The 26,556-nt window shown below is 54.8% G+C and overlaps 1 protein-coding gene and 1 long non-coding RNA gene across 26 annotated transcripts in view; one reads left to right on the forward strand and one right to left on the reverse strand.

The window, feature by feature from the left end:
* The window catches only part of ZFHX2 (zinc finger homeobox 2), a 31,858-nt gene extending 15,589 nt beyond the window's left edge, over window positions 1-16,269 (forward strand). For 8 of the 9 annotated variants that reach the window (XM_086710092.1, XM_086710094.1, XM_086710098.1 and 5 more), the window contains exons 2-10: window positions 2,459-4,548; window positions 4,729-5,246; window positions 5,792-6,032; window positions 7,311-7,385; window positions 7,794-7,864; window positions 9,537-9,737; window positions 10,102-10,228; window positions 10,368-13,838; window positions 14,093-16,269. In XM_086710092.1, coding sequence (XP_086566218.1) covers window positions 2,508-4,548; window positions 4,729-5,246; window positions 5,792-6,032; window positions 7,311-7,385; window positions 7,794-7,864; window positions 9,537-9,737; window positions 10,102-10,228; window positions 10,368-13,838; window positions 14,093-15,072 — 7,725 coding nt within the window. In that variant the 5' untranslated portion in view covers window positions 2,459-2,507 and the 3' untranslated portion in view covers window positions 15,073-16,269. The remainder of the gene's footprint in view (window positions 1-2,458; window positions 4,549-4,728; window positions 5,247-5,791; window positions 6,033-7,310; window positions 7,386-7,793; window positions 7,865-9,536; window positions 9,738-10,101; window positions 10,229-10,367; window positions 13,839-14,092) is intronic. The other variant, XM_025919611.2, reaches the window with a different exon arrangement.
* On the reverse strand, window positions 64-26,285 carry LOC147580069 (uncharacterized). 17 transcript variants are annotated; one of them, XR_015252491.1, is made up of 5 exons: window positions 25,196-26,285; window positions 22,616-22,778; window positions 12,685-13,321; window positions 924-1,027; window positions 64-480 (listed from the first exon to the last, which is right to left on the reverse strand). It is a non-coding gene; the product is annotated as an uncharacterized LOC147580069 (long non-coding RNA). The 17 variants fall into 17 exon arrangements; XR_015252488.1 differs by lacking the exon at window positions 25,196-26,285 and adding an exon at window positions 24,206-24,854; XR_015252489.1 differs by lacking the exon at window positions 25,196-26,285 and adding an exon at window positions 24,206-24,854 and having other exon boundaries at window positions 22,616-22,802.
* Window positions 26,286-26,556: the final 271 nt, after the last annotated feature.

The following is a 26,556-nucleotide window of genomic DNA, read 5'->3' on the forward strand; positions in this document are numbered from 1 at the left end:
CTGAAGGTGAGCGTTAGAGGTGGCCCAAGGAAGGAAGGAGAGACCACATCCCTTCTGGAAGCATGGGCTTGAACGCCAAAGGTTTAATCATTAGAGATTGGCTGATAATTAAGACCTGGAGTGGATGCAAACCACTTGGGACATTGGGAAAAGTATGGGATGGTGAAGCATGGGGAACTGGTGAGTTTGGTGGGGACGGGAAGCGGGGTGGGGGGGGTTGCGGAGGGGGAGGAAGGTGTGGTAATCAAGGTAAAAAGGCTGGGAACAGCGTGGGAGGCCTGGCGTTTCTAGTAGCTGGAGGGAGCCCCAGAATTCTGACTGCTAGACCTCTGGAGGCTCATTTGGCCTTTCCTGGGTCTGAGGGACGATCCAGGTAGATGGAGGGCCCAGGTCTCTGTGCCCCACCAGTCCTCTGGTTTCCCCTCCTTGGAGTTGTGCGACAGTTAGCAGCTCACTCAACCTGTTTCTTGGCTGCCTCATCTGCAAAATAAGATTAAATGAAATAATTGATGAAAGCATTTAGCACAGTGCCAGGACCATGGCATATGTACCTTAATAGCTTTTAGTAATATTACTGTTATTATTTTTTTTAATCTCTTTGTGGGGGAGGAAGCTAATCACATAGAATCGGTTGTCTTCCAACTGGCCAGGGAAGCCTCCGCCTATTTCACATGCTTGTGACCAGAGATGGCTCTGGAGGGCATCTGTGAGAGCAGCACCGGGCCTGCAGGCCAGCAGAAATTCACTGTGGCCTCTCTGGCTCGAGGACCTTGACTTAGGGAAACTACCCCTTCAGTGAGTGGAAAATCTGAGGGTCTTTCCTAGAGTTCATTCATTCAACACACATGTACTGACTGTGTGGCGGGCATTTTTCTTGGTGCTAATGATAGAGAAAGTAGGGTTCCTACTCTCATGGAACTTACCGTCTAGAAGGGAGAAGTAAGTAAACCAGGAAATATCAGGTGGTGAGAAATCTCTGAAGAAAGTAACCCCCCGGAGCATGTTAGCTTCCATAGGAAGGGAAAGCCTGTTGGAAAAGGTGATATTTAAGCAGACACCTGAATGAGAATTTGCCATGCAGAGGTCTGGGGAAGAGTCTTCCTGGCTGACGGAGTAAGCTGTTTAGCTTAGGCAAGGCCCTAAGGTGGGAATGGACTTGGTGTGTTTGAAGAAAAGGCGGCCAGTGGGCTGGAGGCAGCCAGCCAGGCAGGGTGGAGAGTATTAAGATGTGTCAGAAGTAGGCCGGCATCAGATCAGATAGATCCTTTTGTAGATCAGAATCCTTTTGGATCTTATTCATTGTACAGTGAGAAATCACGGATGGGTTCTTAAGGATATAGTACAATTGACATTTTTTTTTTTTTTTGGTTTATTTATTTATGAGAGAGCGAGGGGAGGGATAGAGAGAGAATCCCAAGCAGGCTCCGCAATGTCAGCACAGAGCCTGATGTGGGGCTTGATCTCACAAACCACGAAATCATGATCTGAGCTGAAATCAAGAGTCAGACACCTAAACGACTAAGTCACCCAGGCACCCTACGGTTTACCTTTTTTTTAAAGAATTTTTTTAATGGTTATTTATTTTTGAAAGAGACAGAGAGAGAGCATGAGAGGCAGAGAGGCAGAGAGAGAAGGAGACACAAAGCCCAAAGCAGGCTCCAGGCTCTGAGCTGTCAGCACAGAGCCCGATGCGGGGCTCAAACTCACGGACCGTGAGATCATGACCTGAGTCACGGACGCTTAAGCGACTGAGCCACCCAGGCGCCCCACAATTTACCTTTTAAAAGATGTTTAAGATACCTGAAATTTGCTTTAAAACAATACAGGAAAAGGGAAAGTGGGTAAAGATATGGATGAACCAAGATCGGCCATGTGTTGGTGGCTGTTGAAACTGAGTCATGAGTACAAAGGGGTACCTTATGTTATTTGGTCTACTTTTATATAGGTCTGGCATTTTTCATAATTGAGAATTAAATGAAAGGTCATTCTGGCGGCTGGATGGAAGGAGACTGGGCTGTAGGGGCAGCAGTGGAAACGGAAGCCGCCGTGGAGCTCGGCACACTGGTTCAGGAAAGACCATGGCTGGGGCGACGCTGATGCTACTGGAGACGATGCTAGCGGAGGGATAGGACGCCTGAGAGGTTGCTGTCCTGTTGTATGTGGGGAGCGGGCAAGAGGAAGCTTCTAGGTTTTTAGCCTAGCAACCAGATAAATGGTGGTCCCAAGTTTTGAGATAGAGAAGATGGGAAGAACGAGTTCGGGGGGAGAAATAGTTCTGATTTTGGACATGTTATGTTTGAAGTGTGTTAGCACTAAGGTGAAGCTTCAGGTTGGCAGGTGGGTAGCTGGAGTCTGGTGCTCAGGGAAGAGAATGGGGCTGGAGTACCTGGAGAGTCAAGGGCCTGTCTGGGTGTCTCCTGCCACCTCACAGCCCTGCTCTCTCCATGTTTCCCCCCAGGGTACTTGCCGTCACGCTGAAATGAACCCCCGGCACTCCTCCGTCTGCCATGGCCACCCTTAACTCATCCTCTACCACTGGCACCACCCCCACCCCTGGACACAATGCCCCGTCTCCGCCTCCGGACACCTCCCCCCCTGGCACCCCCGCTGATCCTGTCACCAAAGATCCCCCTGCTGCCCCCTCCACCTCTGAGAGCATGAGGCCCTCAGAGCCAGGGGGACAGGCCCTGGAGTCGGGCTGTGGCCTCGTCCCACCAAAGGAGACTGGGGAGCCCCGAGAAGAGGCTGGCTGTGGTGGCTTCTCACCAAAGGACCTAGGAGTGCAAGAGGACAAGGAGCAGGAGGAGGAAGGAGGAGGGTTCCCTCCCGTGGACCTAAGCAACCATTTATTCTTCACAGCTGGTGGTGAGGCCTACCTAGTAGCCAAGCTGTCCCTGTCAGGTGGCAGTGAACTCCTGTTACCAAAGGGCTTCCCCTGGGGCGAGGTGGGAATCAAGGAGGAGCCCAGCTTGCCCCTCCTTGCCCACCTACCCTCTGCACACCTCACTGCCCTTCACATCCAACATGGCTTTGACCCAATCCAAGGCTTTAGCTCTTCTGACCAAATTCTGTCCCATGATACCTCAGCGCCATCTCCGGCCACCTGTGAGGGAAGGGATGGAGCCTTCTGGAGCTACCAGCTGGCTCCAAACCCACCCGGAGATCCCAAAGATGGCCCTATGGGGAGCAGGGGAGGAGACCACAGGGCACTCTTCTGGCTCTGCCTCCTGTGCCGCCTGGGTTTCAGCAGGGCCCAGGCCTTTATGGGTCACACACAGTCTCATGGGGTGAAGCTAACCCCTGCTCAACATCTGGGCCTGCCCAGTAATGCAGCTGTGCTTCAGGTGGGAGATGAGGGCCGCATGGCCCTCCTAAGCTTTCTGGAACCAAAACCACCTGCTCGCCCCCCTTTAGAAATGCCCCTTGATAATAGCAGCATGGTGAACACAGAGGCCAATGTAGCCCAGACTGAGGATGGTCCCCCTGAGGCAGAAGCTCCTGTCCTGCCTGCGGAAGAAGTCAGGGCACTTAGCCCACCCTCCCCCGCAACAACTCCCGCCACCTGGGACCCCAGCCCAACCCAAGCCAAAGAATCGCCAATGGCAGCTGGCGAGGCAGGGCCAGATTGGTTCCCGGAGGGGCAAGAAGAGGAGGGAGGGCTCTGCCCCCCACTGAACCAAAGCTCACCTGCCTCTAAGGAGGGGGGCACTCTCTCTGCCCCAGTCGGCTCCCCCGAAGACCCCAGCGACCCACCCCAGCCCTACCGCCTAGCTGAAGACTACACCCCAGCCCCTGCGGCCTTCCAGGGCCTCAGCCTGTCCAGCCACATGTCTCTGTTACACTCTCGAAACTCCTGCAAGACGCTCAAGTGTCCCAAGTGCAACTGGCACTACAAGTACCAGCAGACACTGGACGTGCACATGCGGGAAAAGCACCCTGAGAGCAATAGCCACTGCAGCTACTGCAGCGCCGGGGGCGCCCACCCCCGCCTCGCCCGTGGAGAGAGCTACAACTGTGGCTACAAGCCCTACCGCTGCGATGTCTGCAACTACTCCACCACCACCAAGGGCAACCTCAGCATCCACATGCAGTCTGACAAGCACCTGGCCAACCTGCAGGGCTTCCAGGCAGGCCCCGGTGGGCAGGGCAGCCCCCCGGAGGCGCCACTCCCATCCTCTGCCGGGGACAAGGAGCCCAAGACCAAATCATCCTGGCAGTGCAAGGTGTGCAGCTACGAGACCAACATCTCCCGCAACCTGCGCATCCACATGACCTCTGAGAAGCACATGCAGAATGTCCTCATGCTGCACCAGGGGCTGCCGCTGGGCCTGCCGCCTGGACTGGTAGGGCCGGGGCCCCCTCCCCCGGCAGGAGCTGCCCCTGCCACCCCCCCTGAGCTCTTCCAGTACTTCGGACCGCAGGCCCTGGGGCAGCCTCAGGCTCCCTTGCCTGGCCCCGGGCTGAGGCCAGACAAGCCCCTGGAAGCCCAGCTGCTTCTCAACGGCTTCCACCACCTCGGAGCGCCTGCTCGCAAGTTCCCCCCACCAGGTAAGCAGCCTGGGGTCTGCACCTGTTTCCCCTTCTCCCTTCCCCAGGGCCAGACTCGAGCCTCTGCTCCCTCCTAAGGGCCAGCCCCCCACTGGGTAACCCCAGCTCCCTCGGTGCTATCCCCATTTACCCAACTGCCCCATTCCTTCCTTGGGCCTCTAACCTGCTTCTGTCCCCCAGCCCCTGGCAGCCTCTCCCCGGACACCCACCTGCCTCCAAGTCAGCTCCTGGGTTCCTTGTCTGACAGCCTGCCCACCTCACCACCCCCAGATGACAGCCCGTCCCTGAAGGTGTTCCGCTGCCTAGTGTGCCAGGCCTTCAGCACAGACAACCTGGAGCTGCTGCTCTACCACTGCAGCGTGGGCCGAAGCCTCCCGGAGGCTGAATGGAAGGAGGTGGCCGGTGACACCCACCGCTGCAAGCTCTGCTGCTATGGCACTCAGCTCAAGGCCAACTTTCAACTCCACCTCAAGACTGACAAACATGCTCAAAAGTACCAGCTGGCAGCCCACCTGAGGGAGGGGGGTGGGGCCGTGGGCACCCCCTCCCCAGTGCCCCTGGGAGATGGGGCTCCTTATGGCTCCGTTCCCCCCTTGCACCTGCGCTGCAACATCTGTGACTTTGAGTCCAACAGCAAGGAGAAGATGCAGCTGCACGCCCGGGGCGCAGCCCATGAAGAAAATAGCCAGATCTATAAGGTGAGAGTGGGGCAGGGAGCCTCTGGGACTTGAGGGGAGCAGCACAGAGCCTCTGGGGGGAGAGAAGAGAAGGGCATGGGGACGGATCAAAGAGATGCCGAGTGGGAGAGCGATGGGAAGACCCAGGACTGGATACAGTGGCAAGTATGTACTGGGATAATCAACTTTTTGGAGATAGTCGTGGAGGGGAGGCCAAAGGATGGTGGACTCTGATAAAATGAATCCAGTACTTTATTTGGCTTTTCTGATGTTCGGGACTGGAGGGGAGTGTCTGCTCAGGCCATCTTGTCATCCGTTCAAGAGGTTGGAACCAGATTCCATTCACCTACTAGGGTGGAGTCCAGGATTGGTAGGAGGAAGAGAAGGAGACAGGGGAGAAAAGGCAGTAATATTCAGGTGGCCACAGGAGGGAAAGGGGAGGGGGCTGAAGAGGGTGGAAGGGATGGGTAGGGAGGGGCTGCTGCTGGTCAGGCTCCCTTGGGGGAGGTGAGATCTCAAGGTGTCTGTCCCTTCTGGGCCTGAGCATCCTCTTTCTGTGCTTCCAGTTTTTGCTGGAGATGGAGGGGGCCGCGGCAGGGGCTGAGCTGGGGCTGTTCCGCTGCCTGCTGTGTGCATGGGAGACCCCCTCCCGCCTGGCTGTGCTGCAGCACCTACGTGCACCGGCCCACCGCGACGCCCAGGCCCAGCGGCGTCTGCAGCTGCTGCAGAGTGGCCCCGCAGCCGAGGAAGGGCTCTCGGCTCTTCAGAGCATCCTGAGCTTCAGCCATGGGCAGCTCCGGACTCCCGGTGAGGAAGAGGGGACGGGGCAGGGCGGGCAGCAGGTGTGGGAGCTGGGGGTGGTGAGGTGATACCAGTGAGGAGAAACGGGTCTGTGGGCAGTCAAGAGCAAGTGGGAAGGGGCCAGCTGTGAAGGGGAGATAAAACCAACTTGGGGAAGAGTGAGGCTGCCCAGTGAAGCAAGGAGCAAGAGGCTGCTGGAGGGAGGAGGCAGTGAAGGGCAAGGGCTTTGCTGGGTGGAAAGCAGAGAACAGGAAAGCAGATGAGGAGGAATCACCCGCTGATTCCGAATCGTGACCAGCGTCCCAGCAACACTGGGTGTGGGGAGCGGCAGGAGCTGGTCAGGAAGGAGAGAACTAGAAAAGCAGAAGAATGGAATCCACTTCGTGCTGGGTCAGGGTATGTCAGAAGAAGATGGGAGCTGTGGGCCTGGCCCGAAGGTTGCAGGGATAGGAAGCCCTTGACAAGTTCCCCAGCCTCTTCCTGTCTCCTAGGAGGTCTTCAGCCCGAAGGCTGGGCTTAGGGTCCCCCTTAGGCAGCTGAGGTTGTACCAGCAGAGACCAGGAACAGCCCGCCAGGCGTCATTGATCCAGAGGGTGCAGGAGAAGAGCCTGGAAGGGGCTGTCAGAGGTGGGCATGGGCATCGGGGCTTTGTAGGGGCTGGCGGTGGGCGAGGGTGAGGGTACGGGCAGCAGGAACCAGGAACAGGCAGCATTGACTGGTGCTAATTGAATTGCCAATATGCTGGCTGGAGTTAAGTGCCGGAGGGGCCCAGATCAATAGCTAATGATCCTGGCGCAGGGCTGAATGGAGTTAAGGAACTTTAACACTTTAATTAGGCTGCCACCGAAAATAAATTCCTACACATCTGTCAATTCTTACTTGAGTGGTAATCTCCTCTCCCAGCTAGACCTGCCGCCTCCTGCTTGCCGCACCTGCCTCCACTCAACTTCACTTTCCTTCTTCAGTGCCCCTCCCTTTATGTCTCTGGGCTCCCTGTTTCTGGGACCAGTAGGCAGGGAGCCCAGTTGGCCTGTCTCTGCTGTCTATGGCCAGACTTGTTTCCTCATCTTTAAATGATGGGGGCTGGGTACTTAGAGTTAATCTCTTAGGCTCTCCCAGCTCCAACCCTGTCACTTCTTCGTCATCCGTTTCTTTTTGGCAGCTTTTTGACTCATCCATCCATTTTCTCCTTCTCCTGGCTGCGTGTCCTGCTTCCTCTGCCCTATGTCCTCCCTTTCCTGATGCTTCACTCTTTTAAGTTGGCTCTCCCCTCATCCCACACAGGGAAGCCTCCTGTCACCCCCTTAGCTGAGCTGCCCACCCCTGAAAAAGACGCTCAGAACAAGACAGAGCAATTGGGTGAGTTGCTCATCTGGTCCATTTTCCCTCTATCCCTGCCCCTTGTCCCCCACCCTCCGCCCCATCCTCATACATTCTGAGGTGTACATGGGATTCTGCAGTAATCCAGCTGCCCAGCGAGGCCTCCTAGGTGCATGGAGCCAAACTGATACAAGAAAGGGCTCATCAGAGGGAAAGGAGGGGGGAGCCACAAAAGGCTTAAATCTGGCCATCCCGCTAACCTGGGATCAGCCCTGCTGGGCCTCCTTTCCCTGTACTGTGTACAGCTTTGTGCTTTCCTGCCCTTTCCCCCCAGCCCAGCCCCCTACCCTGGAGGCTCTTTGCTACAAATCAGGTAATCTTAAGGGCTGGGGGTCTGGAAAGAAAGAGGGAAGGCTGTCAGAGTCTCTTAATCTCTTCTCCTTTCAGCTTCTGAAGAGGTCGAGAACAAGTCTGGCTCTCGAGGAGACAGTGCCAACCAGACCACGGTCAGAACTGGGGTAATTGGGAATAGCTGGGCGGGGGGGGGGGGGGGGGGGTAGGGCCTGGTTTTACTGAAACTTGTTCATATTCTAAAGCCTGAAATTCTTATCAGTAGAGCTTTACAGCCAGATTTCAGACTAATGGCAGACCTAGTTTTGTCATGCTTGTGACTGGTCTCAAAACACATTAAGAGATGCCACCTAGGGCCAGTTATATGTTTAGCACCATACAGGGAGCAGAGCTGGCCCCAGGGGTGGAGCACAGAGGGAGAAGACAAGAAGGGAGGGCAGGAGTTGAGGGAAAAGTGAAGACAGAAGCTGTCCCAAGGTAGGAAAAGCTGGAAGCAGGTGGAGGAAGGAGGGGAGGAGGGAAGACAAAAGTGAAGAAATGAAAAGAGAAAGCCCAAACCAAAAGGCTAGCCTGCTGCCCAGCTCTCTATTCCTGTCAGGAGCAGAAAGACAACTAGACACGGATGGTCATCTCCTGCAGAAGGCCCTAAGCTTGCATGGAACCTTCTGGGCACCTCCTTCCTGAGGGTAGAGGCCCCAGCCCAGATGACTGACCCAAATAGCAAACCCTGAAGCTCTCCAAGTTTCCCAGCCTTGGGCCTCTGCCTGGCCTAGGCAGGACCTGTGTGTTTTAGCTTTGTGGCCTGAGAGTGTGGATTCTGAGGGGACTCCCAGACTGGGTCCCTGAGGCTCCATGCTGCCCCTCCCTCACAGCTCTCCAAATGGGACCTCAACAGGCAGGATTACTACATTCCCACAGACTGAAGCAGTGCTGGCCAGACCCTCCTCACTCCTGTTTTCTCCTGCAGACCGATTCCAGATGTCTGTTCCGAGGGCCAAGTGCATTAAAATGAGCATCTGGATGCCCTTCCTTTATGGCCATCCTGTCCCAGTATGCAGGCCTGGACCAGTGGCACAGGGGGCAGGAGAGGAACTGAGCCAGGGAGATGAAGATAGGCTGGAGGTCAGGCAGTCAGGTGACGAAGGTGGAGACAGGGCCTTCCCTTGGCCCCACCCCTCTAGAGGTGTGGGTGAGAATGTGCCTGCAGAGCAGGACAGAATTTTCCTGGGCCGCTGGGGGAGCTGTGGCGTTTGTTTACATTCAGAAGGGGAAAAGGAAAAGAAAGTGGGAGCTGCTGAGCCGCTGAGAGATGAGCCGGCTTCTGAGCAGACAGGTAGGGAGGGCCCCTCTTCAGGAGACACTCAGGTTAGGGACCTTGGGGAGGCAGAGTGGGCAGGGATAAAGGAGCCTCTGGGTCCAGATGTGCCAGAGGGCAGGGGCGCCATCTCACAGGGAAGACACGGGCAGGGTGTGGGTGGGTAAGAAAACTAAATCCCGGGGAGATAGGTACAGGGTCATACTGTAGCTGGAGTACTAGGCAAGGCAGCAGAGAGAGGCAAAGACCAAGGAAAGACAGGCCAGCATGGAGGGAGAGGGCCGGACAAAGAAGGCAGGCAAGGGGAAAGTCTAGCCTAGGCCTTTGTCCCAGTGGAAGGGAAATGAGGGAGGAGCCAGCTTCTTGCTTCTGGCTGGATCCGTGGTGATGCCGTGATGCCTCTGAATGCGGCTCACTCCTACATTGGGAGTGGGGGATCACGCTGTGTCCAAGAACACAAAGGGCTGGGTGATGGTGGGCCCCATCCTTCTCTGACACCTCCTCCCCAACCCATGTGCCCCCAGGTATTCTGCTGTCCATACTGCAGCTTCCTGAGCCCTGAGCCCGAACAGGTGAGGGCTCACACCCTCTCCCAGCATGCAGTGCAGCCCAAGTACAGGTGTCCGCTGTGCCAGGAGCAGCTGGTGGGCCGACCTGCCTTGCACTTCCACCTTAGCCACCTTCACAATGTGGTGCCCGAGTGCGTTGAGAAGCTGCTGCTTGTGGTGAGTACTGGCTGGGTGAGGACCCATCCAGAAGGCCCTGTTAGGGCCAGGAGGGGAAGAAGAGGCAGGGGCGTCCAGGCAAGTATGGGTTTAGCGGGGACAATGTTGGTGAGGAAGCCAAGCATTTCCTTCATTTCCATTAGGTCCTGATAAGAGCTGTTCAACGGGAGGCATGGGCTTTGGTGCAGGAGAGGCAGCAGCCCAGGCCCTCCCCTCTGGGGAAAAGCCAAAGTTCTGGGAGTGTTTCCAGGAGGAGACTGGAGCCCTGGACAGGAGCTGGGCACAAGCCCAGGTGCAGAGCAGGGCGTGAGGAGTAGCAGGGTAGGTCAGCACAGGGGAGTCACTGGGCTTTCTTCCATTGCAGGCAACAACTGTAGAGATGACCTTTACGACCAAAGTGCTGCCTGGGCCCACTCTATGCCCACTGGGGGATGCCCCAGAGCCCCCTGCTCCGGGGCCAGAGCCTGAACCCAGCAGAGAACAAGGAGCAGGTAAGAAAGGGGACGTGAGCTTCATGGACCAAGAGGGTCTGAAGACAACTGAGGCAGGGATCAGTTGTCCTTGATATGGGGTGGGTGGGGTCTGACTTCAGACAGTTACCTTCTCATGGCACCCTTCTCTTTCCTTCAGAAGGCCCTCAGCTGACCCCAGAAGCCAGTCCTGATCCTCTTCCTGAGCCTCCCCCGCCCTTAGCTGAGGCCCCAGACAAGCCCCCAGGAAGCCCTGATCAACCCCCTTCTCCAGCCCCATCGCCAGCCTCTCGGCCTGATGTCCTGGTGGAAGAATTGGCCCCTCCACCCACCATGGCTGAGGAGGAAGAGGGGCGTGTGGGGGAGCCCCGCCCTGCAGAGCCAGCTCCATCTGACTCTCGCCACCCTCTGACCTATCGGAAGACCACCAACTTTGCCCTGGACAAGTTTCTTGACCCTGCCCGGCCCTATAAGTGCACTGTGTGTAAGGAGTCCTTCACACAGAAGAATATCCTTCTGGTCCATTACAACTCTGTCTCCCACCTGCACAAGATGAAGAAGGCTGCCATTGACCCGTCCGGCGCTGCCCGAGGAGAGGCAGGTGCTGCGCCTCCCACTGCTGCTGCCACAGACAAGCCCTTTAAGTGCACTGTCTGCCGAGTCTCCTACAACCAGAGCTCCACCCTAGAGATCCATATGCGCTCAGTTCTGCACCAGACTCGCTCTCGGGGGACCAAGACTGACGCCAAGGCCGAGGGGCCAGAGCGTGGCCAAGAAGAGCCCAAGGAGGGTGAGACTGAGGGGGAGACTGGCACAGAGAAGAAGGGCCCTGACCCTGGTGGCTTCGTATCTGGGTTGCCCTTCCTGTCGCCTCCCCCACCCCCCTTGGACCTACACCGATTCCCAGCACCCCTCTTCACCCCACCAGTCTTGCCCCCCTTCCCTCTGGTGCCAGAATCACTGCTTAAGCTCCAGCAGCAACAGCTGCTCCTGCCCTTCTACCTCCATGACCTCAAGGTGGGGCCCAAGCTGGCATTGGCTGGGCCCACACCCCTGCTGTCTCTGCCAGCTGCCACTCCTCCTCCCCCGCCCTCTAAGGCTGAGCTGGCTGAGCGGGAGTGGGAGCGGCCTCCCATGGCGGAAGAGGGGAATGAGGCGGGGCCCGCCTCGCCCCCCAACTCCACGCCCAATGAAGCAGCCCGCACTGCAGCCAAAGCCCTTCTAGAAAACTTTGGCTTTGAGCTGGTGATCCAGTACAACGAGGGGAAGCAGGCTGTGCCCCCTCCCCCGACCCCACCCCCACCAGAGGCCCTGGGGGGTGGAGACAAGCTGGCCTGTGGGGCCTGTGGGAAACTCTTCTCCAATATGCTTATCCTCAAGACACATGAGGAGCATGTCCACCGCCGATTTCTGCCCTTTGAGGCCCTGAGCCGTTATGCTGCTCAGTTTCGAAAGAGCTACGATAGCCTATACCCACCCCCTGCAGAGCCCCCCAAACCTCCTGATGGGTCCCTGGATTCACCAGCTCCCCAACTGGGCCCTCCCTTCCTGGTCCCAGAGTCTGAGGCAGGGGGGGCCCGTCCCTCTGAGGAGCGAAGCCGGGCAGGAGGACGCTGGCCACCAGAGGAGGAAGAAAGCTCCAGAGGGAATCTGCCTCCCCTACTGCCTGCAGGCCGCAGGTTCTCCAGAACCAAGTTCACAGAGTTCCAGACCCAAGCCCTACAGTCTTTCTTCGAGACCAGTGCCTACCCCAAGGACGGAGAAGTGGAGCGGCTTGCAAGTCTCTTGGGCCTGGCTACCCGTGTGGTGGTAGTGTGGTTCCAGAATGCCCGCCAGAAAGCACGCAAAAATGCCATCGAGGGGGGGCCTGTGCCGACCGGAGGGGGCAGCGGGGGAGCCTCTGGCTGCAGGCGCTGCCATGCCACCTTCTCTTGTGTTTTTGAGTTGGTGCGGCACCTCAAGAAATGCTATGATGACCAGCCCCCTGAAGAGGAAGAGGAAGAGGCAGAGAGGGGGGAAGAAGAAGAAGAGGTAGAGGAGGAGGATGCAGAGGAGGAACAGAGCCTGGAACCCCCCGCACGCCCCGGGGGCCCGTCACCTGAACCTGCAGACAGGGAAGAGCTGAGCCAAGCAGAGGCAACAAACCCAGGAGGCAAAGAGCCTGAAGGGAGGGCCCCTCCCTCGCCTTCCCCAGTCCACGCTTGTGACCAGTGCACCATGTCTTTCCCCAGCCAAGACCTCCTGACCAGTCACCGCCGGCTACACTTCATGCCATCCCTGCAGCCCGGTGCTGCACCCCACCTCCTAGATCTGCCATTGCTGGTGTTTGGGGAGCGAAGCCCCCTGGTGGCAGGTGCTCCACAGGCCCCAGGGCCACTGCTGAAACGGAAGCATGAGGAGGGCAGCCTGTCCCCAACGGGCAGTGAGGCAGGGGGTGGAGGGGAGGGCGAGCCCCCCAGGGACAAGCGCCTACGTACCACCATCCTGCCCGAGCAGCTGGAGATCCTGTACCGTTGGTACATGCAAGACTCCAACCCAACGCGCAAGATGCTCGACTGCATCTCCGAGGAGGTGGGACTCAAAAAGCGGGTGGTGCAGGTCTGGTTCCAGAACACCAGGGCCCGGGAGAGGAAAGGCCAGTTTCGAAGCACCCCTGGTGGGGTGCCCAATCCAGCAGTCAAGCCCCCCATCACTCCTGCCCCTGCAGCCTTCCCCAAGTTCAACCTCTTGTTGGGCAAGGTAGATGATGGATCTGGGAGGGAAGCCCCAAAGCGGGAAGCACCTGCTTTTCCCTACCCACCAGTTACTCCTGCTGCCGGGCCCCTTGCTTTCCTACCACCTGGGAAGGAGGCCACCACCCCAACACCAGAGCCACCTCTACCTCTCCCACCTCCCCCTCCACCCAGTGAGGAAGAGGCTACAGAGGAACCTTCTAAAGCTTCACCAGAGAGCGAGGCTTGCAGTCCATCTGCAGGGGATCTCAGCGATTCGTCTGCTTCCAGTCTGGCCGAACCAGAGTCTCCTGGGGCTGGGGGAAGCAGTGGAGGAACAGGAAGTGGGGTCGGGGTTCCAGATGGAATGGGGCAGCGGCGCTACAGGACCCAGATGAGCAGCCTGCAGTTGAAGATCATGAAAGCCTGTTATGAAGCCTACCGTACCCCAACCATGCAGGAGTGCGAGGTGCTGGGGGAGGAGATTGGGCTGCCCAAGAGAGTCATCCAGGTCTGGTTCCAGAATGCTCGTGCCAAGGAAAAGAAGGCCAAACTGCAGGGGGCGGCAGTTGGTGGGGCTGGGGGCAACGGTGAGGGCCCCTTGGGAGCCCAGCGCACCGACTGCCCCTACTGTGACGTCAAGTATGATTTCTATGTCTCCTGCCGAGGCCATCTCTTTTCCCGCCAGCACCTGGCCAAGCTCAAAGAGGCAGTCCGAGCCCAGCTGAAGAGTGAAAGCAAGTGCTACGAGTTGGCCCCAGCACCTGAGGCACCCCCAGCTCCCAAGGCCCCACCGGCCACCACACCTGCCTCTGTGCCCCTTGGAGCTGGCCCAGCCCTGCCTCGCCTGGCCCCGGTCCTCTTGTCTGGTCCAGCTCTGGCCCAACCCCCGCTGGGCAGCCTAGCTCCTTTCAATTCAGGTGAGTGGGCAGTTGGGAGGGGTTGGACTTCAGAAAGCATCTCTCTCTAATGACATGCCCCTCTTTTTTCTCCTGGACTCTTCCACCTCCACTCTCCTGTTGCCTCCTTAGTTTCAAGCTCTTGGGGGAGAGAAGGGAGGGAAGGGAGCAAGGCAGCTAGGTGGTGGGAATGGGCAAGGGTGTGGCTGGAGGTGGCAGGATGGACACCAGGCCAGTAGGTGGCTAACCCTTCATCCCTCCTTTCGTCTTCCTAGGCCCTGCAGCCTCCTCGGGCCTCCTGGGCCTCGCCACTTCAGTCCTGCCTGCTACCACAGTGGTCCAGACTGCTGGCCCAGGCTGCCCCTTACCTCAGAGACCTGTGCCCGAACAAACTAACAACTCCACAGCAGGCACCACTGACCCTGCCCCAGGCCCCCCTACTGAGCCCTCCGGGGACAAGGTCTCTGGTGAGCGCAAGCCAGTTGCAGCGCCCACCAACTCCTCCACTGACGCCCTCAAGAACCTCAAAGCACTGAAGGCTACAGTCCCAGCCCTGTTGGGGGGCCAATTTCTGCCCTTCCCATTGCCCCCCGCAGGGGGGGCAACACCACCAGCTGTCTTTGGCCCCCAGTTACAGGGGGCCTACTTCCAACAGCTCTATGGGATGAAGAAGGGGCTATTTCCCATGAACCCCGTGATACCTCAGACCCTCATCGGACTGCTCCCCAATGCCCTCCTCCAGCCACCACCCCAGCCCCCTGAGCCCACAGCCACAGCACCTCCAAAGCCGCCCGAACTGCCTGCTCCAGGGGAGGGGGAGGCCGGGGAGGCGGATGAGCTGCTGTCAGGCAGTACCGGCATCTCCACCGTGGATGTGACCCACCGCTATCTGTGCCGCCAGTGCAAGATGGCATTTGATGGGGAGGCCCCGGCCACGGCTCATCAGAGATCCTTCTGCTTCTTTGGGCGGGGCTCAGGGGGTTCTGTGCCCCCCCCGCTGCGGGTGCCCATCTGCACCTACCATTGCCTGGCATGTGAGGTGCTGCTGAGTGGGCACGAAGCCCTGGCCTCCCACCTGCGCTCCTCGGCCCACAGGCGCAAGGCGGCCCCAACCCCAGGGGGCCCACCCATCACCGTCACCAACGCCGCCACTGCCGCCACGGCTGCCGTGGCTTTTGCCAAAGAGGAAGCAAGATTACCTCACACGGACTCCAACCCAAAAACTACTACTACCTCTACACTTCTAGCTTTATAAACAGATAAACCAAGATGGGGGGAGAGGGGAAGGCCTCAGGGCTCCCTCCCTTACTCCAAGGGGTGTTCGGTGGGAGCTCAAATCCCTCACCCCAACCCTCAGCTCCGCCCACCTCACGGGAATATTTAAATTCCCACCCTCAGTGGGCTTCACACACCCCACCTCCAGCAGAGTCCTGCCTCCTCCCCTGCCCCCAGACACACACTGATCCTCTGCGGCTCATTGCCCCATCTTCACAGACACCCACTTTGTCCTCCTGATGGTCCACTCATCTCTGCCCTGCCCGCCACACACAAGATCTATCCTTGAGTCCATCTTCCTACAACCTTTTCCCCACTGAATTCCCAGTCACCCCCCCCCCCACAAAACACAGTCAACCCCCGCGAAGACACAAGTACATGTTATCCCATGCTGTTCTACTGACTGAGAAAACACCAAAAAAAAAAAAAAAAAAAAAAAAAAAGGAAGAAAATAAAGAAAACCCAAGGCAAAGAAGGGGTAAGGAAAACAAACATTGCTACTCCCCCTTCTCCTTACCCCCTTGTCTAGAGCGTCACACAGCTCACAAACTTTCCAAATACCCAGTTGGCTCCCAAGGTTGGAGCCTGGGACGGGCAGGGAGCCCACAAAACTCGAACCAAACTGGAGGCTGGCAGGGGGAGAAGTGCTTGCAGCTCACTCTCCCCACACCCCTCCCTCCTAACCCTCTCCTCGCCTGACAGGGGAGCCCCTGCGGCCTGGACTCTAGGGGAAGCCGCCGCCAGGAACCCCTCTGCCAACCCCCACCCTGCACCCTGGGAACTGCAGTAGCATATTCTCAAAGGCTTTAAACACAGAGATCCTCTCAGCAGCCGTGGGCCTGCCCCTTGTCCCATCCCTGCCACGTGGGGGTCCAGCCTCCGGGACCGGCGCTGCCCACCAACGGCAAATCCAAAGTTCTTTTATTAAAAAAAAAAAAAAAAACCTGAAACACAGACACGACCAAAAAAAAAAAAAAAACAGCGAGAGAGAGCACGCGCGCACATGTGCACGGGAGAGAGATGGAGACAGAGGAATGAACTAAAGTAAAACACAAACTTGGAAAATACAGAAAAAAAAAAAAAACTGAAAAGTCTCCCATCAAACAAGTGTTTTTTTCCTGTTTGTGTTACCTTCCCCTCCATGTTGAGGGTTTCTTTAAACCACTGGTCTTTGGAAGATCTAATGGCTTTAAGTCCTTGTGTGGGTTTGGTGATCCTCAAGATGGAAAGCCATGCAGCCTGGCCTTGGTCATGCCCAGCCTCAGGTGGGGGCTGGTAATGGGGAGACGGGCTCAGACACGGGGGAGACCTACCCTTGCCCCTGAACTGAGTATTTATCAGGACAGGTACCATCCCCTCATTCCTAGCTGCTAGTTAGAAAAGTCAGTACCACCAGATGTATCCCGGAGGTCCAAGGAAGAAAGGGGTGGACAGGGCAGTTGGGTAAGCCTCTCTTTTGTGCAGCTAACCACTACTTCCTTTTGCTTCTTTCACAAAACCCTTCTATCTCCCTTCCCGTTTCTGGTCACTTCTTGGACTCCTTGCCTTTGTGGGGTCCCTTGCTCTCCATATGTGTTCTTCCCTCATCCTCTGCCCTGGCCTTTTTTCCCACCAGCAAGCAGCAGCTGCTGGAGGTGCCACCAAAGGAGTCAGGCTGTACGGGAGGCCCACACGGCTCTGGAGCTCATGACAGATGAGGGGGTGGGTGGGCAAGTAGGTGACTGAAGCACAAGGTGAAGAATGTCTGATAGGGTGCTGTCACCAAGGGGACCAACGAAAGAGGAATGAGCTAGAAGAGAGTCCCCCACTTCTAACCTCATTGTTCCTGCCAGGATCAGGTGGTAACTGGCTACCCCAAAGCCCAGCTAAATTGGCACAGGGTAGAAAAGCAGGTGCTTTATTTCAACAAAGAAAAGCTTGCAAAAGCTCCTAGTCCTCCAGGTAATTTCTGCTACTCCCGTTGCCCCAGACTTCCCCTCTCAAGGGAGTCTCTTTGCAAACTTTCTCCCTTCAGGCTTCTTCCGCTACCATCATCCATTTAATATGCAGACACACAAATTCAGTCAGCCCTAGGATTTTGACTTCCTGGCCCGTCACTCCACCCTGTGAACTGGTTAATACCAAAGCGGTGGCTTATGTGCCCAGAAGATGGGAGGGGAGAGGGGGGGAGGGAAAAGTCAGCTGAGTCCCTAGTGCCCACAGGTTCTGCGAATCGCACTTCTGGTCCATTTCTAAAATTAAAAGCTCCTACTCTAGCAAACTGGGGTGGGGCAGAGCCAGTCATTCTGATGATGTCAGGTATAAATGCAGGCCCTACTGTGGTCTCAATCTTGCTGCCAACCTTCCCACCTCTCAGCATCTCTTTTACACCCCGCCCTCCCTCCTTCCCTATCCTTTACCTTCTCCTGTTGAGATTCTGTGTATAAAACTACTTTCTTAGCAACGTGTGTGAGGAAAGAAGCTTTTTCACTCTGTGCTTTCAGGGAATATGACTTGTGTATAAAAGTTGAAAACCAAAAAAAAAAAAAAAAAAAAGAAACATTTTAAAGAAAACCATGGCAAACACCTGGTATGGGATGATTAGGGGTGTGGTGTCATGCATTTTACGAGTTCACAACCAGGACAGGTTGGCTTCAGTTCGAACTGTGTATATTTTTAGTGGGAGTTAAGAGAGCCAGATATCCCTCCTCCTCCTCTTGCCCTCAAACATGTTCCCTTACACCTGGATACCCTGGTCTGGAGACACCATGTACATGCATAGCAGTAGACAGCAACTGACTCTAAGCAACTGTCCTAACCAGGAACCCTGCATTTTGAGACAAAAGAGCAGGGCTGACTGTGGAGTCAGGTTTCCCATTCCATGTTCCCAGTGCCCGGAAGCATTCCTCCCTAACCCCATTCTCAGACCAGAAGTCCACAGGAGCAGTGCTCCTGCTTCAGAAATGCGCAGTGGGCCACTCTGGTAGACAGAAGTCAGTAGGCCCTATGCAGAATGCTAGAGGTGAGCACCAGGTCGTGCTGCTTCTCCTGGGGAGCAGTAGACCCAACTCAAGCACCTGGCACATCAACAGCTATATTGTAGTATAGGCTCCACCCCAACAACCCTAAAGTGAGCTTCAATCCATGGCTCCTATGATTGGTCTTCCACGGCCTGGGGCAAAGGTCTAGGGTCTGACACACATGGGTCCTAAGGCATCCAAATTCTGGTCTACCCTACTTACCGCTAGGATCAGTACCAGGAGACAGGAGGTGGAAATGAGCTTGGCTGTTTTTGCTCTAAACCAGAATTATGGGATGGCTTTAAGGTACCCCATTCTCAACTAGGAACAGAACTCCAAGTCTTCTGCAAGAATATGGCAAAATCTGAAGCTGCAGCAGCCAAATGGGGTAGAATGTGCAATAGGACCACTAAAAGAAACCCGTTCTTTCTCCAGCTCTCTAGCCCCTGGAGTGTACTTACAGAAGCATGCACAAGAACCAAGAAAGCCAAGTATTCCAGCCATGGTAGCACCCATCTACTTAATTCCTTCTATTTGTTCCTTAGTCACTTTCAGGGCTTAACAATCAGATCACCAATCCCCCAAACCTCCACCAACCTGTTTTAAGATGCATTTTTCCATCCAATAGAAATATATATAGGAACTTGCACCTGAAATACAGAACTCTGTCTATATAACTGCACCAATGGAACAAGCACACACACTGTCAGCAACTGCAGCAGAACCATGGAGAGAGCTACAGGGATACATACATGCCCTAAGGAAGGGCCCCATGGGCACAAAGGCACAAAGGACATGCCTTTAGACCTATCACCTACACTTCACATAAGTAGAACCACCCTCCAGGACATACTCATTTTCTTCACATAAAAACAGTGGGTTTGAAAAGCTTATGAACAGTCAGGGGGAAATGTAACCAGTATCAGGAAGGGTGACCAAGTGTTATAATCCATGGGGAAAGGACTTTCAATTTCTCTGCACTGTGACACTAGGGAGGGGAGAGGTAGAAGAGAAATCAGGAGGAAACTTTAGGGAAAACTCATGAAACACAGGAATAAACTGGTTTGGGACCCTGTGTTATAGGAAGGGTAGGCACTGAGGAACCTTTCTCTCTAGGCTGTGGTGCAAAGCTCAAACCACCATCTGGGAGCAACTAGTGAAAAACTTGTGAGCCGTGAGGATGTCATTTAGGACTAAGGAAGAAATGCCCCAAATACCAAGGAAACCTTTGCTACAACAAGAAGGGCTACAGACCCAGTCTGCAGGATTATAGCTTATATACATTGTGAAAAGGGCAGATGAAGGAAAAGCGAGATAGAGGACATCCATAGAAGACCTAGACCGTAACTCGTCAAGTTTGGGGAGCGATGGGAAGTGATTCCCAGGCAAGACTATACAGGAAGAACATAAAATTGGGTGAGGTCCCACTCTGTCATTCTCCATCATACAGAGGTCTCAGACAACCTTCCACACAAAGGGGTAAGTGGCATTATTCCCTGTCAGTAGTCTGAACCTGGTGTTTCCTGCAGCTCTCCAGCCAGAGAATTGTCTGGCTAGAAACTCATGGGGAAGCAGGCTGGACCTGCTTATGTGGACCAGAAGGAAGGTAATGGGGAAAGGTGCCCTGGGATTGACTCTTTTTTTTTTTTTTTTTTAAGTAACCTCTACACCCAACATGAAGCTCTAACTCATGGCCCCAAGTTCAAGAGTCAGATGTGGAGTGCCTGGCTGGCTCAGTCAGTTAACCTCCGACTCTGGATCTTGGCTCACGTCATGATCTCACTGTTTGTGAGTTTGAGCCCCATGTCGGGCTTTACACTGATGGCACGAAGCCTGCTGGGGATTCTGTCTCTCCCTCTCTCTCTTCCTCCCCCAGCTTATGTTCTCTCTCCCTCTCCCTCTCAAAATAAATAAACTTAAAAAAAAAAAAAAAAAAAGAGTCAGATGCTCCACCAACTGAGCCACACAGGCGCCCTCCTGGGGTTAACTCTTAATCCTATCCAAGCAAACACGCACTTTTACACAAACAATGGCTAAAACACTGAAATGGGTAATCTGTAGGAGCTCAGCATGCCCCACATCCACAGTCCTTCCCTGATACTCAACCTTGTACCATGTCTTTTCACCTGGACTTGAAGAATGACCCACACTGTGCTCATTCCCACCGAGTGCTCAAACAACAGTATCGTCTGCATCTTGCTAAGTATCCACAGTCGGCTAGGCCCTGTACTCTGCTGACCCCTCCTTCCACTACCCAGGACCCAGATCTGTCTCCAAGAAGAAGAGTAATTAGGATTCATCCTGTACCAGGCATAGAATCCACACAAATCTTGCTGGACCCCAGAGAGCCATCTTCTGGCCATGCTCCTAACCTGGTGGTTCTCAGTGGTAAAGTTTCAGAAACAAAGGGCGGCCTACCATCAGAATTTGAAAGTGTTCCCTAAGGGATTCTTTTGTGATAACTACTGCCAGGGAGAAGCACCGTTCTGACAAGCTAAACCTGCGTGATTTGACCTCACAATCCATCCTATTCCTCCTGCTGCTCCTACCCAAAACACATTTACACACACCCCACATGCATGGCAGCATAAAGACAGGCCTGTGGTTGGGGAGGAAGAAGAAAGATGCAAAAAGCCTAGAGAAATCCAATCTAGAGTAACTGTTCTACAAGGTGACTGCTGTCTCTTAAAACAGTTTCTCAAAGTTCTGTTCACCCGCATCGTGGTCACCTGTGCTGGCTTAAAATGCACATTCCTGAAACACATTTCAGATTAGTTTAAGAACCCCTGATTTGGGCTGCTCAGCCCATATACGTCTGTGACCTGCCTGGAACTTTCCAGCACCCAGGGCCCTATCCTGCTACACCAGGGGCTCCCACCAGGCGCCTAGCATCACCTCGGAATTGTTTGCTTCATTACCCTGCCATCACCCCCACCTCCAACATCTGGGAAATCTGTGTCTTCTGCCAACAGGCTGTTCTTGAACAGGAGACAAGAAACATCATCCACTCACCCATTCGGCTGAGTGTCTCCCTGCTTTTTCCTCTGCTGTGGAAACCACCTCCCTTCTTCTGAAGCTCGCATCCACTTCCAGAGATGCTGAAACCAGAACTCCCCCCAACCCTAAGCAGCTCAGTAACATAGTAATGGTTTGATTTCCTTCTGGGCAGGTCTTCTCCTCCATCGGACCCACCCAGCCTCCCCCAACATTACCCAGAGCCAAATCTTCTACTTGAAGATCTTCCTAGTTACTAATCCACAGCTTCTGGCTACTCAGAAAGCAAGGAAAGCCCAACCTATTGGAATTTCTTCCAGATTGAGGCCCAAGGTGCAGTTTTATGGCACTGCCAAAGGCACTGCCTCTGAAGGCATAGGGCTGGTCTGTGTCACCACAGATGCTGGGGACTCTCCTTCTAGGAGACTTCCTCTCTATGAGGGTTCGTTGCTGATCTGTGGATTCCCTTTCAGGGGTGAATTTCAAAGACATGGACATTTATCCAATTCTACCTAACTGCGGTGCCATTGAGAAATTCCTAAATCTCCGCAAACACTCTTTCTGGAAGGACAAGTCCCAGGTGCCTTTGTTTTCCTTATACTTATCTACCTCTTTAGGCCTAGAGCACCTCTTCATTTTCCTGGGACTGTTACTGAATATGGGCCTTTTAATGAGGGAGGAAGAACTGGTTCATCTCAACCACAGCTCAGCCAATCACAAGATATAGGGCAGACAAAATATATACAGGCATAAACCACCCCACAACCAACAGCAAGGCCTGAGGGTCCCTCCTTCCTACTTCTCTTCTAATCTCTTCTGGCACCAGCTTTGTGACAACATAGCTGGCTGTCCTCTCTACAGCTTTCATTTGCCCTGCTAGCATTTTCTCTGTCTTCACTGCCCAGAGAGGCGTACAGGCCACTCTGGAGCCTTGGATTTGGTTTCTTGCCTATGCCCTTGTCCCTCTGTTCTCCAGGTTCCCTTGAAATAGCTACTCCAACACTGACTGTGGTAGCAGTTAAATCCCTTTCTTGGAGGCAGTTAGGTAGGAGGGAGGTGGGTGTCTACTTGAGGTTGGCTGGCAAGTACCAATGCAGCAAGCTGTTGAGGGTGCCATCTCATGCCACTCCCCAGCAGAGCTCCGCCTGATGCCCGGAGTGCCCATGTGCGCTGCCCCCTCTCCCTCTGCCGCCAAGTGGCGGTCGTGAGCATTGTTTGGCGGCTTTGGGTTTGCCGCAGTGCCAGGATCTGAGACACTGTTCACGTGCCAGTGCAGCACTACCAAGCGTGGCGGCATCTAGTTGGTTGGGTGCCAAGCAGTAGGACCCAGATGGTGATAGAGAGATGAAAGAGGGGTGGAGTGGAGGGAGGGGGAGGAGAGGAAGGCACCAGGGAGAAAATCAGATACCTCACTTGTTAGAGTGGAAAGTCCAAACGAGATCCACAGAAAGGTGCCCTTCCCATTCTAGATCCCAGCTCAGCAAGCAAGCCACCCCCCCCCGCTCCCACCATGCTCGCACGGTGACATACACAGACCAGGCAAGAGGATTTGGCCATCTTCAGCAGGAAACTGGCTGGGGGCCAGACAGGACTGCCAGCGCTCTCTGTCCTTCTTCCTTGGGGTCTTGGCAATGGCACGCTTCCTCCTTTGTGTCCTCAAGCCTCTCTCCGTCTGTCGCTCCGCTCCCCATGCCTAAGAGGGAACAGGAAGGAGGTCCTGGCAGAAAACAAGTCTGTTCTCCCAAACAACTCTCTCTCTCTCTCTCTCTCTCTCTCTCTCTCTCTCTCTCTCTCTCTCTCACACACACACACACACACACACACACACACACCATCTCACCTCCCTTCTCATTCCTGGCACACAGCAATCTTCTCAACCTGATTGGCAAGAGGCACTTCTACCCTCCTCCATTCCACACAATGCCAGAGCCTCTGCCAGGCTCCGTGGGCAGTGCCAGCACCCATTGCTTCACGCCCACATCCCTGTGCTTTTCACAAAGGCCAGCCCTGAGAAGCTCCCCCAGGGAGCAGTGGCACGATCCCTTCTCCTGCTCTTAGACACTTTCTTGGCACTTCCCTGGCTACTCTTTCCACCACTTCACTTTCCCAGACTAGAAGAAGGCTAACTACCTCATAGTCCAACTGTTTCTCAGAGCTGAGCTCCAGAGAGACAGAAACATCATTAACACATCTCTGCCCCTCCTCTCTGCCTCCTGGGGCCCCTGTTCCCACTGCCCCAGCTCGGGGCACCAGCCTGACGGGTGTGATGCCAATGGCTCCCAGGTACCGAGTCTCCCTCTCAGACCACCAGGACTCCTGCGGCTGTCCCCCTCCCCATTCGCTTCCTCCCATCTCCGCGGGCACAAGGGTGGCAGCTGCAGTGCCAATGCGTGTAAGCAGGCAGCATGAAGCAACTCATGCACCCTCTTCTGCCCTCCCAGGCCTCAACCCTCTCCCCTCCTTCCACTCCATCCCCCTGTCCTTCTGGTTGGACACTAGATTGGCAACCGCAGTGCCAACCCCCACCCATGCCCAGGAGGCTCACATACAGCACGCGTTTATGCGTACATGTACATGCGCACACACACACACACATACACACGGCCCCATGAGTGCCAGGCAGCGGTGGCAGACACACAGCAATGCACAGTGACGGGTATACCCGAGGAGGCAGCCAGATTCGGCACCTGATCCAGCACCCGTTTGGGATTGGGTGGGTAGGCGGGCGGGCAGGCGGGCGGAGGGGTGATGGAGGCAGGCGATGGCCCTAGGTTGGCAGCCGATAGAGCTGGGAGAATGGAGGGAACAGATGCTCTTTGCCCAGCCTCTCTCCCTCTCTCTCGGAGATCAGTGCCAAGCTGGGGGGATGGGGTGAGGGGAGGATGGGGGAAGGGTGGCATTTGGAAAGCTGGCAGGGGGGGGAGCTGGGTCCGCCCAGGCTGGGCAGTGCCGGCACTGGCTGCCGCCTCTCCACTCTGCCATCTGTCTCGCTTCTCTCCCCACCCCCTTTCTCTTTCTCTCTCCCTCCTTCATCCACAGCAAACCGAAAAGAAGAAAACAGGGTCCTCATTCCGCCCACCCCCAACCTCTGCCAGACCCCCTCTCCTCCCCACAACTCACCACACCATACCACCACCAAGCCATCTGTGCTCTCTCCTCCTGGCTCAGCCACCTTCTTTCACTCGCCTTCGCCCTCATACCAAAACGGGTGCAATGTTTTAAAAATATATATACATGTATATTTTAAAAAGCAACTTAAAAAAATTTTTTTTTCTTTGGGAATGTCCTGTCCTTCTGAGTCTGGGTCCTCGGTGCCAATATTTATGGCAAGCAGAGGGAGGGGACCCTGTCCTCAGCTGGTGCCCATGAATCCCATGCCAGGGAGGAGGGGTGGCTGGGGTGGGGTGGGGGTGGGGTGGGGTATCGGGAGAGCTCTCTTCTCTCTGCGCCTGTGGTGGTTTCTTTTTTTTTTCTCCTCTTCCACTTCCGGAGCAGATTCAAATAGATCTAGAGCCTTCCCCACCCCCAGTTCCCAGGGCCCCTGTGCCCTTCTCTCCCTGCTTTTGATTTTATTCCTCGATCACCCTTTCCTTTTTTTGGTGTGCGTGCGTGTGTGTGTGTGTGTGTGTGTGTGTGTATGTGTACGTACGTGTGCGTGCGTGTGAGTGTTTGCATCCATGGCGGTGGGCACTGTGCCAGCCACCACACAGCCATCTGCGATGCCTTCTGCAGCCTCCGCTTTCTCCTTGTCACCTCCAGCCCCCAGCTCCCCAGCACCCCAGCTCTCCACCCCCCCATCATTAATTAGCTACTGAATTAATTAAATCGTGAATGCTAATTAACATTCCTACAGGGCACGCTGCCAGGCTGGGAGGGCAGCGGGGGTGTGAAGAGGGGATTGGGAGATTGGGATGGGGGAAGAGGAAGGAGAGCCAGTCTGCTTAGAAGAGCAGGGGGAAGATGAAAAGAACCCAAGAAGGATGGAGGAGAAAGAGGGCAGAGTGATGAGACATGAACACGGAAAATGGGATGTAAAAACCGAGTCCAAAGGAGAGCAACCAACCTTTCCTGCCCAAATAAGACAGAGCCAATTCTTCTCACCAAGCTTACCTTTCCATCCCAGGACGTATATATTCCTAAGGTGAGGGACTCCGGCAGCTTTCTTCCTGTCTCTTATAGAAAATTAACCCCAAACCAGAGAATCAACAGCTACTACCTGTCAATCCAGCCACAGTGATCCTCAGACCAAGCCACCAAGAGGAAGCTCTGGGCTCAGAGGAGCCCATGTTGACTTGTCTGTCTCTACCTCTCAGATATTGAGGTAAAGGGGGCAATCTGTGAGCATCTGCTGCAGGGAGGCATGGGGGACTGACATGGGGAACTGTGAGGGGTGTCAATTCAATGGGAATTCAATAGCAATTAGCAAAAATCATTGGCACTGCCTGCAAGGCTGCGCTAGGGAGACTGTGACAAAAGACTGACTGCCTTTGGGATTCCAGAGGAGGAAGAGTGGAAACACTCCTTCCCATCTTGAAGGTCAAGAATTTGTGGAAAAAGGGAGTAAGGACCATCTAACTTGGAGTTGTTGCTGTTTTTAAGGGTTGCTCCTTAGAAAAGTGGATCCCACGATCAAATTTGTTTGGGAAATTCTGTTTATTCCCCCTTTAAGAGATTCAAAATGCATATTGGTTCGTTGATGCTCTGAGAAGTCCTGAGAAAAAAGAAAATGTTAAATGTGTTTAACCCAGATACTCAAATTCATTGGGCCATGGAACCCTCAATTTATATTTTCTAATTTAATTAATTCTATTCACACAGAAGCAGTGCTCCACTTTGGGGAAAGCTCTATCAAGTAATTAGGCATGGCTCTGGCCTGGAAGCTGGCAGACAGACTAGCTGGTCCCAGGTCAGCTGAATCCCAACAGTCCACAAAGAAAGGAAGAGCACCTAGGCTCTAGTCTTCTGAATGTGATACACCAGCTCATGATGGAGAAGCCATAACAATCTTTAGCACCATAGACTTACACTTTCAGAGCTGGAAAGAGACCTTAGCAACCATTCCTTAATTTTACAACAGAAGCAACTGAGACTCAGAAAGGTGAAGTGATTTGCTTAAGATCACAGAGCCACTAGATGACAGCACTGACATTAGGACCAGAATTTCCTGACCTTTAGAATAGGAGAGGACTTAAAACTCTAGGACCAGCCCGGTCCTAGATAAATCCTTCAGGATTTATCAGTTACATATACTCTTAAAGAGCTTCACCCAGACTCCTTCTCTCTGTTGACTAAGGCCCAGGCCTAGTCTTTTTCCCCCGTTACCCCTCTCTTCACCCCCACCTTTGGAACCCTGCAGCATTTCCCTGCCTCTGGAGAGTCTAACCTATCTTTCTGTGGAAGTGGGGATGGGGGCAGGAGTTTGTGTTTTACAAAAGCTCCCAAGTGCTCCTGATACCCTGGATTCAGAACTT

Source organism: Puma concolor, chromosome B3 (genome assembly GCF_028749965.1).
Source record: "Puma concolor isolate L17-30 chromosome B3, mPumCon1.1.hap2, whole genome shotgun sequence".
Classification (NCBI taxonomy): domain Eukaryota; kingdom Metazoa; phylum Chordata; class Mammalia; order Carnivora; family Felidae; genus Puma; species Puma concolor.